A 16,070-nucleotide genomic window follows, 5' to 3' on the forward strand; every position below is an offset into this window, starting at 1 on the left:
CGGAGGAGGGGGCAGGAGGAGGCGGCCGCTTTGAGGCGTGGCCAAAGCAAACTTCTTTCGCGGAAAAAAAAATCCAAACCAAAACACCAAACGCCACAGCGCGCGTCCCTCCTCCGGGCCCCCTCCCGCTTCGTTGGCCATGCACCCTAGCCGCGTGCCTCCCTCCGGTTGCAAGCACGGGCCAATCATGTCTCGACCCCTGGAGGCGCCCAGCCAATGGGCCCCCGGATCCTCCGAAGCCCGGGAGGGCGCGTGAGGGACCGAGCGCGTGAAGTTGCCTTGCCTTTTGGAAGGAGGCGGGACACTGACCTACATTTACCCAATGAGAGGCGGTGTTGGGGGCGGGACCGTGACCCAGTTCGGGCCAATGAAGCAGGCGGAAGGGGGAAGCACATGGCTTTGCGCGTGCTGCCTGATGGGGTGGGGGAGGAGAGGTGCCTCTTAAAGGAGTCGCTTGTCCAAATGACTGTTTTGGGAACCAGAAAGCCAAAACACCAAGTAACGACGGCTTGGGAAGAAGGGAAGCGTTCTGGGGAGAAAGCTGTTGTGCTTTAATACCCAAATATTTCCCCACCGCGCCTTATAATCAGAGCACCGAGAAACAGGAAGTATTCTGTCCCTTTAATAGCTTTGTTTTGGGTGACTCCCCTCCCCTTTCAGGGACGCTTGGGACGGGCAGGCGCAGTCTTCAGTGGGAAGTCTCAGCGACCATGGGGGGCACCATCCACTGCAAGAGAGGACGCCGGTTGAGGACGCAGGCTGAGGATGGGCGGTGCAGGGGCGTCCTGGGGGCGTAGGCTGGCCCTACCACAAGGTGGCTGCTAAGGGGGAACCGGAATGTACCATGTTAAGAAACGGGAGAAATGGCCTGGACCAAATGGACCAAACCATTGAGAGGCAATAGAAATATGGGATGGGGACGTCCAGACCAGCACAGCCGAACTTCATGCCGGTATTCATGGGGGAATGGGGAACTATACCATGTCAAGAAGCCGCCACTAGATCACTGGGCTGAACCACAGGGAGGCAAGAGGGAGGAAATGGGATCGTACCGTAAAGAGTCTCAGTAAGGGGGACTTGAAACAACCTGGGTGGTACCATGTGGAAACAGGGAGCGATCCGGGTCGTACCATTTTGGAACGTCACACGGACCGGTAGATACTTGTACCATAAAGAAGCCCGAGGGAGGCTCGGGCTTATACCAAGTTGCAAAGCGGTGAAGAGGAAGGAAAGACAATTCACTGTGAGGAGGTGGACTGCACCACGTTGACACGCAGGGGGAAGAACGGATGAGGGAGAGCTCAGGCTAAACCATACAGAAGCAGCAGAGGGGGGTGTGTATGTATAATTGAGACTGGGGTGGGGGGGGAGACACTGAAGCGGGTTGGACCAAGACGTGGAAGGGGTGTAGACTGGACCATACCATGCAGGCGGTAGTTGGGGCCTCGGCAGCGCCTCTCGGGGTGTCGGGGGTCCCTGTTGCCCCTCAAGGCCCGATGGGCCAAGGGCTGCAGGGGCCGGCCGTTACCGCTGAGGCTCTGGAAGATCTGGGACGGAGGATTCTGGCTCAGGAGTCTCAGGGAGTGCATCTGCCGTGGGGGGGGGGGGCTGGAATGAATGGGGCGAGCGGGCAGGGCCTATGGGCTGTGCTTAGCCCCACCCTATCCCCCAAGGGTCAACAGATACTTCCACTTCCTAGTGATCCGGGTCCTTACAGAGAGAGAGGGTGGGGGAGACTAGTGGATACCTAGGCCAGTGAATGGAGCATGCAGACCTGGGGGCAGGGAGCGGACAGAGGGTCACCTGTAGGGAGGTGATATTGAGGGCGCGGTCAATGAGGATCCAGGTGACAGTCTCCGAGCAGGGTGGGGTGCTGAGAGAGCCCTGGTAGGTGAAGAAGCCAAAGGATTCCGGGAACAGGAGCTCCAGGCTCAGGTCTTGAAGAAAGTAGGCATCATCTGCGGGAATATCAGGCCAGAGCTGAGAGGGATGCCCCTCCCCTTTTTTGATACCAAGGATGGAACCCCATGACATTGTACCTCTGAGCTACACCCTCAGCCCTATCTTATTATTTTATTTTGAAAAAGGCTCTTACTATGTTGCTGAGGCTGGCTGTGTTCGAACCTGAGATTCTTCTGTCTCAGGCTCCCAAGTACTGGGATTAAAAGCGTGTGCCAAGGCCCAGCGTCTTGGCTCAACACTTGTAATCTCAGCATTGGGGAGATGTAGACTATAGGATTGTGGTTCAGGGACAGCCTCAGCTACCTAATGAGGCACTTCGCAACTCAGTGAGAACCTGTTTAAAAAAAAAAAAAGGAATAAAAAATAGGGCTGGGCATGTAGCTCGGAGGTAGAATACTCCAGGGTTCCATCCCCAGTACCACACACACACACACACACACACACACACACACACACACACACACACAAAAAAAAAAAAAAAAAAAAACGTGTGCCAAACCAGGTGTGGTGGTGCACACTTGTAATCCCCGCATTTGGGAGGCATGGTTCGTGGACAGCCTCAGCTACTTAGTGAGGCCCTTTGCAACTCAGTGAGACTCTGTTTTAAAAAAAATTAAGAATAGCCGGGCGTGGTGGCGCACGCTTGTAATCCCCGCGCTTGGGAGGCAGAGACAGGAGGATCGCGCAGGTTCGAAGCCAGCCCCGCGCGCTGGCTTAGGAGACCCTGTTTCCAAATAAAAATGCAAAAATAGGTCTGGGAGTGTAGCCCGGAGGTAGAAGGACTTTCAGGAACCCCAGTACCACCAAAAAAAAAAAAAAAAAAAAAATTAAGAATAAAAAAATAGGGCTAAGGGATGTGGCTCAAAGGTAGAATGTCATTGGTTTCCATCCCCACTACCGCAAAACAAAAGCATGTCCCACACCTGGCTGAGAGGTGCCCCTCCTGAACTCTAGCGTATGTACCCCCCAACATCAGGGACTTACTTTTGTAGGAGATGCGGGTGATGGTGTCTCGGTTGAGGAGGCGACTGAGGAATGGGTTTGAGCTACCTGCCACCTGTGTGGGGGAGCAAGGTGAGACAGGAGCTCAGGAGTCCAAGACCCAGACCCCCAGGACCCTCGGGTCTCAGCAGCGTGGGCCTCCAGCCTCCCTCTTCCCTGGAATGCAGTGGCCCATCTCTCCTTCACTCACATTGACGAAGAGGCTGAGAATGGCCAGGCCATTGGGTCCCCTGGAGGCGGCACTGAGGTTGCCATAAAGTTCCTGGTTGAAGTGAATGAGCTGCACCTGGGGGGAGGGACACAGAGAGGGCGGGGTCCTCCAGCAGAAGGGGACGAGGAACTCCTGTTCCCTGGCCTTCGGGATCCCGAGTCAGGTTGAGGATCAGGGCTTGGGATGGGGAGGTGGGACAGGGTGAAGCATACACCAGAAAGATGGGATTGACTGGGTTGACTCAAGGCAAAGGGTCACGGGTCAAAGAGAAGCAGGCCAGTGTCCACCACCTCAGCAGAAAAGCCCTGATGGTTGATCTGATGCTCAGAGCCAGCTCCGTCACGCGCTCCAAACAGCAGCCGCAGTTCACTGAGTCGATGGCTGTAAAGAAGGGGGCCCCCTGACACGTTGACCACCGGCCGGGGTGCAGGCAGGAAGGAGACGTGTCGGCCGGTGTTGTACAGGGTCCCCCGGAGCTGTGGGAGAGGCAGACGTTGTCAGAAGGACAGGGGAATCTTTTCTCTGCCATTTCCCACTCCTACATTCACAGTCATTTAATCATTTGACATAATTGGAACACCAACCACTTTCCAGGCTCCAGGCTAGCCTATGGGAGGTGCTTGATATTGATGAATTCACTTAATTAGCATGTATTTGTTGAGCTACTTCTATGTGGATGCTGAGAAGAGAGCAAGTGGACAGGAGAGACAGGCAGTAAAGAATCACTTGTACCTGCTTAGTTAATTACATCCTGTGCTCATGCTGGGAGGACCTGGGAGCACTGGGGAAACTAGCTTAGATTGGGGAGGAGTCAGCCTGGGCTGGGGGTGCATGCGTGTAGTACCCGTCCTTGGGAGGCTGAGACAGGAGGATCACAGGCTCAAGGACAGTCTCAGCAAGTAGTGAGACTCTCGTCATCCTAGCAAGACCCTGTTTCAAAATAAAAATAAAATAGGGCTGGGGGTATAGCTAGAGGTAGAATGCCCCTGAGTTCAATCCCCAGTACCACAAAAATAAATAAAATAAATAAATAAATAAATAGAGGAGGAGAAGAAAAGGCTTCTCTGGCCAGCCTCGGCAATGTAGGAAGGCTCTCAGAAACATAATGAGACCCTGTTTTCTTTTTTTGTGTGTGGTAAGGGATGAAACCAGGGGCATTCTACCCCAGCTCTATTTTTTATTCTTTATTTTGAAACAAGGTCTCACTGAGTTGCAAAGGGCCTCACCAAGTAGCTGAGGCTGCTCTCAAACCATGGTCCTCTTGTCTCAGCCTTCCAAATGCTGGGATTACAAGAGTGTGCCAACATGACTTGACTCTGTTTTGAAATAAATAAAGAAAATTGGCCGGGCGTGGTGTCGCACGCTTGTAATCTCCGCGCTTGGAAGGCGGAGACAGGAGGATCGCGTAGGTTCTAAGCCAGCCTTTCTGGCTTAAGAGACCCTGTTTCCAAATAAAAAGTATAAAATAGGTCTGGGAGTGTAGCCTGGAGGTAGAAGGGCTTCCAGGAACCCCAGTACCACCAAAAAAAAAAAAAAAAAAAAAGAAAAGAAAATTGGAGCTAGGCATGGTGATGCACATTGTAATCCCAGTATTTGGGAGGCTGAGAAAGGAGGATCACAGTTTGTGGACAGCCTCAGCTACTTAGGCCCTTTGCAACTCAGAGACCCTGTTTCAAAATAAAGAATAAAAAATAGGGCAGGGGGTGTAGCCCGGAGGTAGAATGCCCCAGTCTTCCATCCCCAGTATCAAAATAAATAAGTAAATCAATAAGGAATAGAGGTGTAGCTCTCAGAGGTAAAATGCTTCTGGGTTCAACTCCTAGTACTAAAAACAAAAACCAAAAAAACATGCCCATAGAATGCCTTTTTCTCTGCAATTAACCCTTGCTTTTACTTCAGGTCTCCAATCATATGTCACTTTATCAGAGAAGCCTTTTCTTCTTCTTCTTTATTTATTTATTTATTTATTTTTAGTACTGGGGATTGAACCTAAAGGCATTCTACCTCCAAGTTATGCCCTCAGCCCAATTTTATTTCACATACACAAAAAAAGCCATTCTGTCTCAGCCTCCCAAATCCTGGGATTATAGGCTTGTGCCACCACACCTAGCTATTTCTTTATTTTATTTTTATTTATTTATTTATTTATTTATTTATTTATTTATTTTTGCGGGTCTGGGGATGGAGCCCAGGGGCATTCTACCTCTGAGATATACCCCCTGCCCTGTTTTTTATTCTTTATTTGAAACAGAGTCTCACTAAGTTGCAGCGGGCCTCACTAAGTAGCTGAGTCTGTCCCCGAACCGTGATCCTCTGGTCTCAGCCTCCCAAATGCTGGGATTACAAGTGTGCGCCACCACACCCGGCTTATTATATATATATATATATATATATATATATATATATATATATATATTTTTTTTTTAGGTATTGGGAATTGAATCCAGAGGCATTCTACCTCCAAGCTACATCTCCGAGCTACATCCCCAGCCCTATTTTTTTTGGGGGGGGGGGTCTGGGGATGGAACCCAGAGGCATTTTGACCTCTGAGCTACACCCTCTGCCCAATTTTTAATTTTTATTTATTTATTTATTTATTTATTTATTTATTTATTTATTTGTGGTACTGGGGTTCCTGGAAACTCTTCTACTTCCGGGCTACACTCCCAGACCTATTTTTATGCTTTTTTATTTGGAAACAGGTTCTCTTAAGCCAGCGTGGCTGGCTTCAAACCTGCCCAATCCTCCTGTCTCTGTTTCCCAAGCGTGGGGATTACAAGTGTGCGCCACCACACCCGGCTTATTATTGTTGTTGTTGTTGTTGTTGTTGTTATTATTATTATTATTATTATTATTATTATTAATTATTTTATTTTGGTGGTACTGGGGTTCCTGGAAACCCTTCTACCTTCAGGCTACAATCCCAGACCTATTTTTTTTTTTTTTTTTTTTTTTTTTTGCGGGTCTGGGGATGGAACCCAGGGGCATTCGACCTCCGAGCTACACCCCTGCCCCATTTTTTATTCTTTATTTTAAAACCGGGTCTCACTGAGTTGCAGAGGCCTCACTAGGTAGCTGAAGGTGTCCGCGAACTGCAATCCTCCGGTCTCAGCCTCCCAAATGCTGGGATTACAAGCGTGCCCCACCACGCCCGGCATCCCAGACCTATTTTATATTTTTTTAAATTTGGAAACAGTGTCTCTTAAGCCAGCGAGGCTGGCTTTGAACCTGCATGATCCTCCTGTCTCCGCCTCCCAAACACGGGGATTACAAGTGTGCGCCACCACGCCCAGCCCCAGCCCTATTTTTTATTATTTATTTGAAACAGGGTCTCACTGAGTGGCAAAGGACCTCACTAAGTAGCTGAGGCTGGACACGAACCGTGATCCTCCTGTCTCAGCCTCCCAAATGCTGGGATTACAAGCGTGCACCACCATGCCCGGCTCTATTTTTTATTCTTTATATTTTGAAACAGAGTCTCAATAAATTGCAGAGGGCCTTACTAAGTAGGCAAGGCTGGCTGCAAACCTGTGATCCTCCTGTCTCAGTGTCCCACATACTGGGATTACAAGCGTGAGCCATCATGCCTGGCTTTTTATTTATTTATTTATTTATTTATTTATTTATTTATTTTTGGCGGTACTGGGGGTGGAACCCAGGAGCTTTCTACCTCCGGGCTATACTCCCAGACCTATTTTATATTTGGAAACAGGGTCTCAATAAATTTCAGAGGGCCTTACTAAGTAGCCAAGGCTGGCCGCAAATCTGTAATCCTCCTGTCTCAGCATCCCAAGTACTGGGATTACAAGCGTGAGCCATCACACCTGGCTTGTTTATTTTTTTTATTTTGAAACAGGTTTTACTAAGTTGCTGAAGCTGGCCTCGAACCTGCAATCCTCCTGTCTCAGCCTCCCAAGTGTTTGTATGACAGGCATGTACTACAATGCCTGGCTTTACAGAAAGTAAATGTACTTGGCAAAATGCCAAGCATATAGTAAACACTATATAGATATTTGCAATTATTACCTATCCTGATAGGATTTGGAGCAAGAGAGAAATGTGGCCTCTCTGGTGGGTTTGCTTTGGTACTGGAGGCTGAAACCAGGGCATTCTACCTCTTAGCTACACCTCCCAGTCCTACTGCTGAGACTGGACTCAAACCTGCAATTCTCTTGTCTAAGCCTCCCAAGTACTGGCATTACAGGCATATGCTACCACATCTGGCTATTTTTATTTTTTTGGTGGTACTGGGGGTGGAACCCAGAGGCTTTCTACCTCAGGGCTATACTCCCAGCCCTATTTTATATTTTATTTAGAAACAGTGTCTCACTAAGTTGCTGAGAGCCTCACTCAGTAGCTGAGGCTGGCTTCCAACCTGTGCGATCCTCCTGTCTCAGCCTCCCAAACGCAGGGACTACTAGCGCGCCCACCACGCCCGGCATCACATCTGGCTATTTTAAACATCTCTGAGTTGGCGATAAGGACTGGGCAGCAGGAAGCAGGCCTGTGAGGAGGCTGGCTTGCACTTGGGCAATGGATGATGTGTTGTCCTGGGTGAGCCAGGGAGCAATGGAGAGGGAGAGAACTGAAAAAGAATTTTTTTTTTTTTTTTTTTGGCGGTACTGGGTACCGCCAGTTATTATACCAGTGGCATTCTACCTCCGAACTACATCCCCAGCCCTATTTCTTATTCTTTATGTTGAAACAGGGTCTCATGGAGTTGCAAAGGGCCTCACTAAGAAGCTGAGACTGTCCTTGAACCGCGATGCTCCTGTCTCAGCCTCCCAAATGCTGGGATTACAAGCCTGCGCCACCACGCTCGGCTACATGAAGAAGATTTTCATGATATTCATCAGTGAAGGTAGAAAGAACACAGATTGGAACTGGAAATGATGGAGGGGATGGCACGGTGTTTTTGGCTGCTGCAGCTAAGTGGAATATGGTGGTGACACTTAGAAGAAAGGGTATTGCAGCCAGGTGCAGTGATGCACAGGTTTTTTTTTTTTTTTGGTGGTACTGGGGATGGAACCCAGGGGCCTTCTACCTCTGGGCTACACTCCCAGACCTATTTTATATTTTATTTGAAAACAGGGTCACTTAAGCCTGCTGAGGCTGGCTTCGAACCTGCATGATCCTCCTGTCTCAGCCTCCCAAGCACGGGGATTACGAGCATGTGCCACCATGCCCGGCATGGTGCACAGTTATTATCCCAGCACTGAGTCAGGAGGCTGAGACAGGAGAATGGCAGGTTTGCAGCCAGCCTCAGCTACTTAGTGAGGTTCTCAGCAACTTGGTGAGACACTGTTTCAAAATAAGGAATAATAAATAAGGCTGGGAATGTAGTTCAGAGGTAGAATGCCCCTGGGTTCAATCCACAGTACCAATAAATAAATAAATAAGTAAATAAATAAATAAATAAATAATAGGCTTGGGGGTATAGCTCAGAGGTAGAATGCCCCTGGGTTCAATCCCCAGTACAAAAAAAAAAAAAAAAGAAAAAGAAAAAGAAAAAGAAAGGAAGGAAGGAAGGAAGAAAGAAGGAAAGAAAAAAGGAAAGAAAAAGGAGTATTGCAGGGTATATCCTAGCATGGATGCCAGTACCAGTCCCCCTCGTTTGACTCCCAGTGCTGGCACTCTGGCTGTGTGACCTCAGGGAAGGAACCGGTCCTCTCTGTGCCTCCATTTGTGCATCCATAAAATAAGGACCCATTCCATAGGGTTCATGTGACTTTAGAGGGCTTTTCAAGCTTTTTAAATTGTCTGAGCTGGGCATGGTGGCGCACATTTGTAATTCCAATACTTGGGAGGCTGAGACAGGAGGATTGCAGGTTCAAAACCAGCCTCGACTACTTAGTGAGGACTTTTGCAACTTAGTGAGACCCTGTTTCCAAATAAGAAATAAAATCGGGCTGCGGGTTAGGGGTAGAATGCCTCTGGGTTCAATCCCCAGCGCCACAATAAACAAACAAACAAACAAATACTAGGGGTGGGGTGTAGAATGTCCCTGGGTTCCATCCCTAATCCTGAATGAATGAATGAACAATGAACAAACAAATAAATAGAATTGCCTGGCAGGGGAAACATTCTGCTCTTCATTGCTTCTACAGGCAAGAGAAGTCTAAGGAGCCATGTTCAGGAAGCATAAAACAGGCGATTCGCTTTAGAGGAGCATTATCTCCATCCAGTGGGCACTTCTCTTTCTCCAAGGCCGACCACCCACCTCAGCAACCCCTTCCCTGACCCCCACTGAGGTCAACCCCGGGTGGATTCTGTGACTTCTTCCTCCAGGCCCCTTACCTTCTCTCCCCCTGTGCTGAGCCTTAGCGGGGGCAGAAAGGGGTCATAAAGGACCCTCTTCAACTCCACATCCACGGGGCTCTGCCGCTTCCCCACAGCACACAGACTCCAGGCTGCATTCACCAGGCCCCAGAAAGGAGGCCCTGGGGACAGGAGGAAAAGCAGTCAGAAATGGGGCTGGGAATCAATATGGGATCTGATGAGTGGGCTAGGGTATGAGGGAGGAGGGATGGATTCTGAACCCCTGGGTCTGAGGGAGGAGGTCTAGGGCCTAGATTCCTGGGGCTGAAGCAGAAGGAGGCTAGGATCCAGAATTCTGTGTCCTAGAAGAATCCTGGAATAGTTTTCTAAAATCCCCAACACCTCCAAGCCGCTCCTTGATCCAGCCCATCTTAAGTCATTGTGGAAGGAACTACAACTCCCAGCAGGCTTTAGGCTGCAACCTTCTTGTCCCCCACCCACCTGCCCCAGGGCCACATGGGAGTTGTAGTTCTCATGGTCCCCCACCCCCACCCCGTCCCGAAGCTGGATAGTGCTTGCATTAGGGAGAGGAGTTGCAGGAGAGGGCTGGACCGCGCGGGGACGGGGCCACCCAGGCTCGGCTCCCAGCTGGAGCCAGGACCAGCCTCTCCCTGCACACACACCCTTCTCTCCACCCCCACACTTTCTTTCCCTCCACTCACTCCCACTCACTACTTGAAATGCGCATGTATAATGTCCCGTGGTGAGCCGCTGGGGTTGAGTCTGGGCCTCGCTCTTCGGGGAGGGAGGGAGGGCGGAGGGGGCTGGGACTCCTGCTCCAGGGGTGGGGGGAGAGGGCTGGGGACCCAGACTCCAGAATCTGAAGAGAGGCCTCTGGGGGTAGGGGAGGGCTCCGGCATCCCCGCCCTGGCTGCACCTGGCACGAAGTTTCCCTGGAGATTATCCTTGTAGCTCCACCAGTCTTCGGGGTCAGGTGCTGGTCCGATGTGAGCTGGGAAGAGAGGAGCCTGAATGCCTCTCCTTGGCACCCCACCCCCACCCCGCCCTCAGGGGCTCCTGCCCGGACCCCCAGCTCTTACCTGCCGCCCCCAGTGCGGCCCAGAGTACCAGCGCGCGAGGGGCGCTCAGACGAGCTGCAGCCCCCATCCCCGGGAGGCCTCGGAGCGACCCCTTCCCAATGCCCTGCCCCCTCAGTTCCTCCCTCCGCTCTTTCTGGGAGCCGGCACCTCCAGGACTTCCAGCCTTCCTCTCCTCCCCACAGGGAACCCCGGCTTCCAAACGCCAGGGACTCGGACCTCCGACCCGCTCCTCTCCCTTCCCTCTGCCCCTTCCTTCCTCCCTCCCTGGCGTCTCGTCCCCAGCCTTCCACTCTCTCTATCCCTCCAGACGCTCCTCTCTGCCTCTGCCTGCCCCGGGGTCCCCTCTTGGCTTCCAATCCACACCCCCACTTGGTTTCTTTGCATCCAGCTCCCCCAAGCCACCTAACTCCGCGTCTGCATCCTGCCCCTCTCACCTCCTCCTCCCTCTCCCTCCTCTGCCGCTGCCTCGGGCTTCTCCCTTCTCTCCTTCACCTCCTCCCGCTCCCCTCTCCTCGCCTCCAGCTTCGCGCTCCCTCCCCGCCTCCTCCTCTCCAGCCTTCTCTCTGCTCCTCGCCTCTCTTCTCTCGGCCCTTCCTCCCTCCCCCTCTCCCGGTGTTATTTAATTTTTTTTAATTTTTTTTTTGGTTGGGGAGGATGATCTCACAGCAGCGAGCACTCCCCGGCTGGGGGTGGGGGGGTGCGCCAGAGACAGTTATGGGGGTCGCGGGGGCGGCCCCGGCTCCCAGCCGCTCGCGGAGCCCCCGGGTGGGGTGGTCCGGACACCTGGGGCCGGGAACCCGCAGATCTGTCCTCCGCAGAAAGGGAGGGGGCGCGCCAGGTGGCGAGGAGAGTCGGGGCGCGCTGGCACGGAGGAGCGGGGGCCCCAGCTCGCGGGGGCCCAGCCCGGACACCCCCCCCCCCCAGCTCTCGCCGCCCCCGCCCGGGCTGCGCCGGGTCCTCCGGCTGGGGCTGCCTCCGCGGCCGGGGATCCCCTGGGAGCCCGGGTGCGGTGAGGGCCGCTGGCCGGGAGAGGGAGGCAGAGACCTGGACCCGGACGCGGCCGGGAGGGGGAGCCGGCCGGGCGGGCAGAGGCGAGAGCGGTAGGTGAGGAGCCGGCCGCGCGGAGGCTGGCCTTGCAGGCAGCTGGGGAGGCAGAGGCATGGCGGAGGGAGAAGCTTTACCTAGAGGTAGGAGAATAAGATGTCAGCAGGAGGGAGGGAGAGACAGGAGCACACAGACACGGCAGCAAAGAGGGGAGAGAGAGAGAGACACACACACACACACACACACACACACATATGCAGGGAGAGAGATACGGAGAGACAGAAGAGGAGGGAACCAGCCGGGCTTGGTGGCGCACGCTTGTAATCCCAGCATTCGGGAGGCTGAGACCGGAGGTTTGCGGTTCGTGGACAGCCTCAGCTACTAAGTGAGGCCCTCCACAACTCAGTGAGACCCTGTTTCAAAATAAGGATTAAAAAATTGGGCAGGGGGTGTAGCTTGGAGGTCGAATGCCTCTGGGTTCCATTCCCAGAACCGCAAAAAAAAAAAAAAAAAAAAAGGAGGGAACCAGAGACAAAAAGACCCACTGCATAGGCTTAGAGAAGCCAGGAAGGCGGCAGGCAGAAACCGGTAGAAGGGAGAGCCGGGCACCTGTAATCCCAGCAGTTGGGAGGCTGAGAGAGGAAGATCACAGGTGGAAGGCCAGCCTCAACAACTTAGCAAGACCCTGTTTCCAAATAAAAAGTAAGAAGGGTTGCATGGGGAATGGAGCTCAATCCCCAGTACCAAAAGCAAAACAAAACAAAAAGTGTGGAGCCAACCCCAGTGGGGAGAGGAAAAGAGAGAGGGAGTGGTGGAGCAACGCAGACCTTTAGGATGGATGAGGTTTAGAGGTCAATGAGATGTTCAGAAAACAGAACCTGGAGGCCAGGCGTGGCGCACGCTTGTAATCCCAGCGTTGGGGAGGCTGAGACAGGAGGATGGCAGTTCCCGGACAGCCTCAGCTACTTAGTGAGGACCTTAGCAACTCAGTGAGACATTGTTTCAAAATAAAAATTTTTTTAAAAGGCTGGGGTGTATAGCTTGGAGGTAGAATGCCCTTGGGTTCCATCCCCAGTACCGCAAAAATAAATAAATAATAAAAAGATTAAAAAATGGGGCTGGGGGTGTAGCTCGGAGGTACAATGCCCCTGGGTTCCATCCCTGGTACCGCAAAACAAAACAAACCAAAACAAACAAACAACAACAACAACAACAACAACAGAAAGAGAAGCTGGAGAGACAGGAGGAGCCAGAGACAGGGCACTGGAGGAGGCACTGAGAAGCCAACAGTCGTAGCAGCATCTCCCATGGAACAGCATGTGCTGCAGCCCAGGGAGGTGCCCAGGGCTTTCTATGCACTTTACCTGCACAGCTTCAGGGTAAATCTTTATTTATTCCTTTTTCTTTTTTGTGGTCCTGGGAATGGAACCCAAGGGTTTTCTTCCTCCTGGCTACACTCGCAGACCTATTTTATACTTTATTTGGAAACAGGGTCTCACTAAGTTACTGAGAGCCTCAGTAAGTAGCTGAGGCTGGCTTCGAACCTGCGCGATCCTCCTGTCCCAGCCTCCCAAGTACACCACCACGCCCGGCTAGGATAAAGCTTTGTACTGTTTCATTTTACAGAAGAGCTCCTCCAGTCTCTCTCTAGGGTTCTGCTGCTTCTGGCTGCCTGAAAGACACTTGAAACTTCCCCAACGCTTACAGAGGGCCATATATCCTCCACGGTGTCTCACCAGGCATGCTAGGTACCTCTCCTAGGTTCCCGTGGTGCCCGCGCTCCCTCTGTGGTCATACATCACACTCTGGGCAATCGTACCCAGCGCTGTTCCCTACGTTGCACACTGGGCGAGTCCTGGGCCTGCCTGGGTGGGGCCTCAGTGCCAGCCTTTCTCAGGAAGACTAAAAGTGAATATGTTGGCTGGCTGTGGTGACGCACACCTGTAATCCCAGTATAGGAGGACCGCGGGCTTGCAAACGCTCAGCAGTTTAGTGAGACTCTGAGCAACCTGGCAAGACCCTGTTTCAAAAAATAAAAAAATAAGCCGGGCGTGGTAGCGCACGCTTGTAATCCCCACGCTTGGGAGGTGGAGACAGGAGGATCGCACAGGTTCGAAGCCAGCCAGAGACCCTGTTTCCAAATAAAAAGTATAAAATAGATCTGGGAGTGTAGCCCAGAGGTAGAAGGGCTTCCAGGAACCCCAGTATCACCAAAGGAAAAAAAACAAAACAAAAAAAAAAAAAGCCGAGTGTGGTGGCACACGCTTGTAATCCCAGCACTTGAGAGGCTGAGACCAGAGGATCACGGACAGCCTCAGCTACTTAGCAAGGCCCTTTGCAACATAGTAAGACCCTGTTTCAAAAATAAAAAAAAGCTGAACCCGGTGTGGTGGCCCACGCTTATAATCCCAGTATTTGGGAGGCTGAGACCTGAGGATTATGGTTCGCGGACAGCCTCAGCTACTTAGTGAGGCCCTCTGCAATCCAGTGAGACCTGCTTTCAAAATAAAAAATAAAAAATAGGGCAGGGGCTGTAGCTCGGAGGTCGAATATCCCTGGGTTCCATCCCCAGACCCACAAAAAAATAAAAAATAAAAAGCTAAGAACTAGGGCTGGGTGGTATAGCTCAGAGGTAGAATGCCCCGGGTTCCATTCCCAGAACAGCAAGATAAGTAAATAAATAAATAAGAGAGAGAGAGAAAGAAGAAAGAAACTATATTAAATATTAAAGCCAGGCATGAAGCCGGGCATGGTGGCGCATGCTTGTAATCCCAGCATTCAGGAGGCTGAGACAGGAGGATCGCAGTTTGCTGACAGTCTCAGCTACTTAGTGAGGCCCTCCGCAATTTGGAGACCCTGTTTCAAAATAAAGAATAAAAAATAGAGCAGGGGGTGTAGCTTGGAGGCCTAATGCCCCTGGGCTCCATCCCCAGACTCATTAAAAAAAAAAAAAAAGCCAAGCATGGTGGTTTTTTTGGTGTGTTTCTGTTTTGTTTTGTTTTGTTTTGTTTTGTGGTACTGGGGTTCCTGGAAGCCCTTCTACCTTCGGGCTACGCTCCCAGACCTATTTTTATACTTTTTTATTTGGAAACAGGGTCTCTTAAACCAGCAAGGCTGGCTTCGAACCTGCGTAATCCTCCTGTCTCTGCCTCCCAAGCGTGGGGATTACAAGCGTGCGCAACCAGGCCCGGCTCTTTCTTCCTTTCTTTCTTTCTGTCTTTCCTCTCTTCCTTTCTTTCTTGTGGTACTGGGGATGCAACCCAGAGGCTTTCTACCTCTGAGTTATACTCCCAGACCTATTATTTTATATTTTATTTGGAAACAAGGTCTCACTAAGTTGCAGAGGGTCTCACTAAATAGCTGGGGCTGGCTTCCAATCTGCGCCATCCTCCTGTCTCAGCCTCTCAAGTACTGGGATCACAAGTGTGTGCCACCATGCCCAGCTTTCATTTTTATTTTGAGACAGGTCTCGCTAGGTTGATGAGAATCTTACTCTTGCTGAGGCTGTCCTCAAACCTTCAATGTGTGCCTGTTTTAGCCTCCCAGGTACTGGGATTACAAGTGTGTGCCACCACACCTGGCTGATTTTTTTTTTTTTTTTTTTGGTACTGGAATGGAACCCAGGGGCATTCTACCTCTGAGCTACACACCCAGCCCTATTTTTTACTCTTTATTTTGAAACAGGGTCTCACTGAGTTGCAGAGGGCCTCACTAAGTAGCTGAGGCTGTCTGAGAACCTGGATCCTCCTCTCTCAGCCTCCCAAATGCTGGGATTACAAGCTTGCACCACCATGCCCTGCTGAATTTTTTTATAAATAGAGAAAGAATAAGCCGGGCGTGATGGCACATGCTTGTAATCCCAACATTTGGAAGGCTGAGACCGGAGGATCACAGTTCGCCGACAGCCTCTGCTACTTAGTGAGGCTTTCTGCAATTCAGTGAGACACGGTTTCAAAATAAAGAATAAAAAATGGGGCAAGGGGTGTAGCTCGGAGGTCAAATGTCTCTGGGTTCCATCCCCAGACCCACAAATAAATAAATAAAATAAAAATAAAATAAATAGAGAAAGAATTGCCAGGTATGGTGGTGCACACTTGTAATCCCTGTGCTTGGGAGCGGAGACAGGAGGATTGCACAGGTTCGAAGCCAGCCTCGCTGGCTTAAGAAACCCTGTTTCCAAATAAAAAATATAAAAAAAAAATAGGTGTCTGGGAGTGTAGCCTGGAGGTAGAAGGTTTTCCAGGAACCCTAGTACCACCAAAAAACAACAACAACAACAACAACAACAACAACGAGAGAGAGAGAGAGAGAGAGAGAGAGAGAGAGAGAGAGAGAGAGAGAGAGAGAGAGAGAAGCTTGGCCACCTTCTGTGAACTTGGGCAAGGGCAAGTCACTTGACCTCTGTGTGCCTCAACTTCCTCCTGACAGTTCCTGCCCTTCCCTTTCTCACAGGCATGTTGTGAGAATAAATGTAAAGTATTTAAACAAATAAA

The 16,070-nt window shown here is 51.1% G+C and overlaps 1 protein-coding gene across 1 annotated transcript; it reads right to left on the minus strand.

The window, feature by feature from the left end:
- Nucleotides 1-701: 701 nt before the first annotated feature.
- Nucleotides 702-10,600, minus strand: CA11 (carbonic anhydrase 11; the record flags this gene model as incomplete). The annotated part of the gene is made up of 9 exons (XM_080702225.1): nucleotides 702-727; nucleotides 1,424-1,589; nucleotides 1,804-1,958; nucleotides 2,947-3,019; nucleotides 3,155-3,250; nucleotides 3,466-3,651; nucleotides 9,473-9,615; nucleotides 10,371-10,445; nucleotides 10,534-10,600. The coding sequence occupies 9 exons, from the start codon at nucleotides 10,598-10,600 to the stop codon at nucleotides 702-704; spliced, it is 987 nt and encodes a 328-aa protein (XP_080558351.1).
- Nucleotides 10,601-16,070: the final 5,470 nt, after the last annotated feature.

This window comes from Muscardinus avellanarius (assembly GCF_963383645.1).
Source record: "Muscardinus avellanarius genome assembly, chromosome: 10".
Classification (NCBI taxonomy): Eukaryota; Metazoa; Chordata; class Mammalia; order Rodentia; family Gliridae; genus Muscardinus; species Muscardinus avellanarius.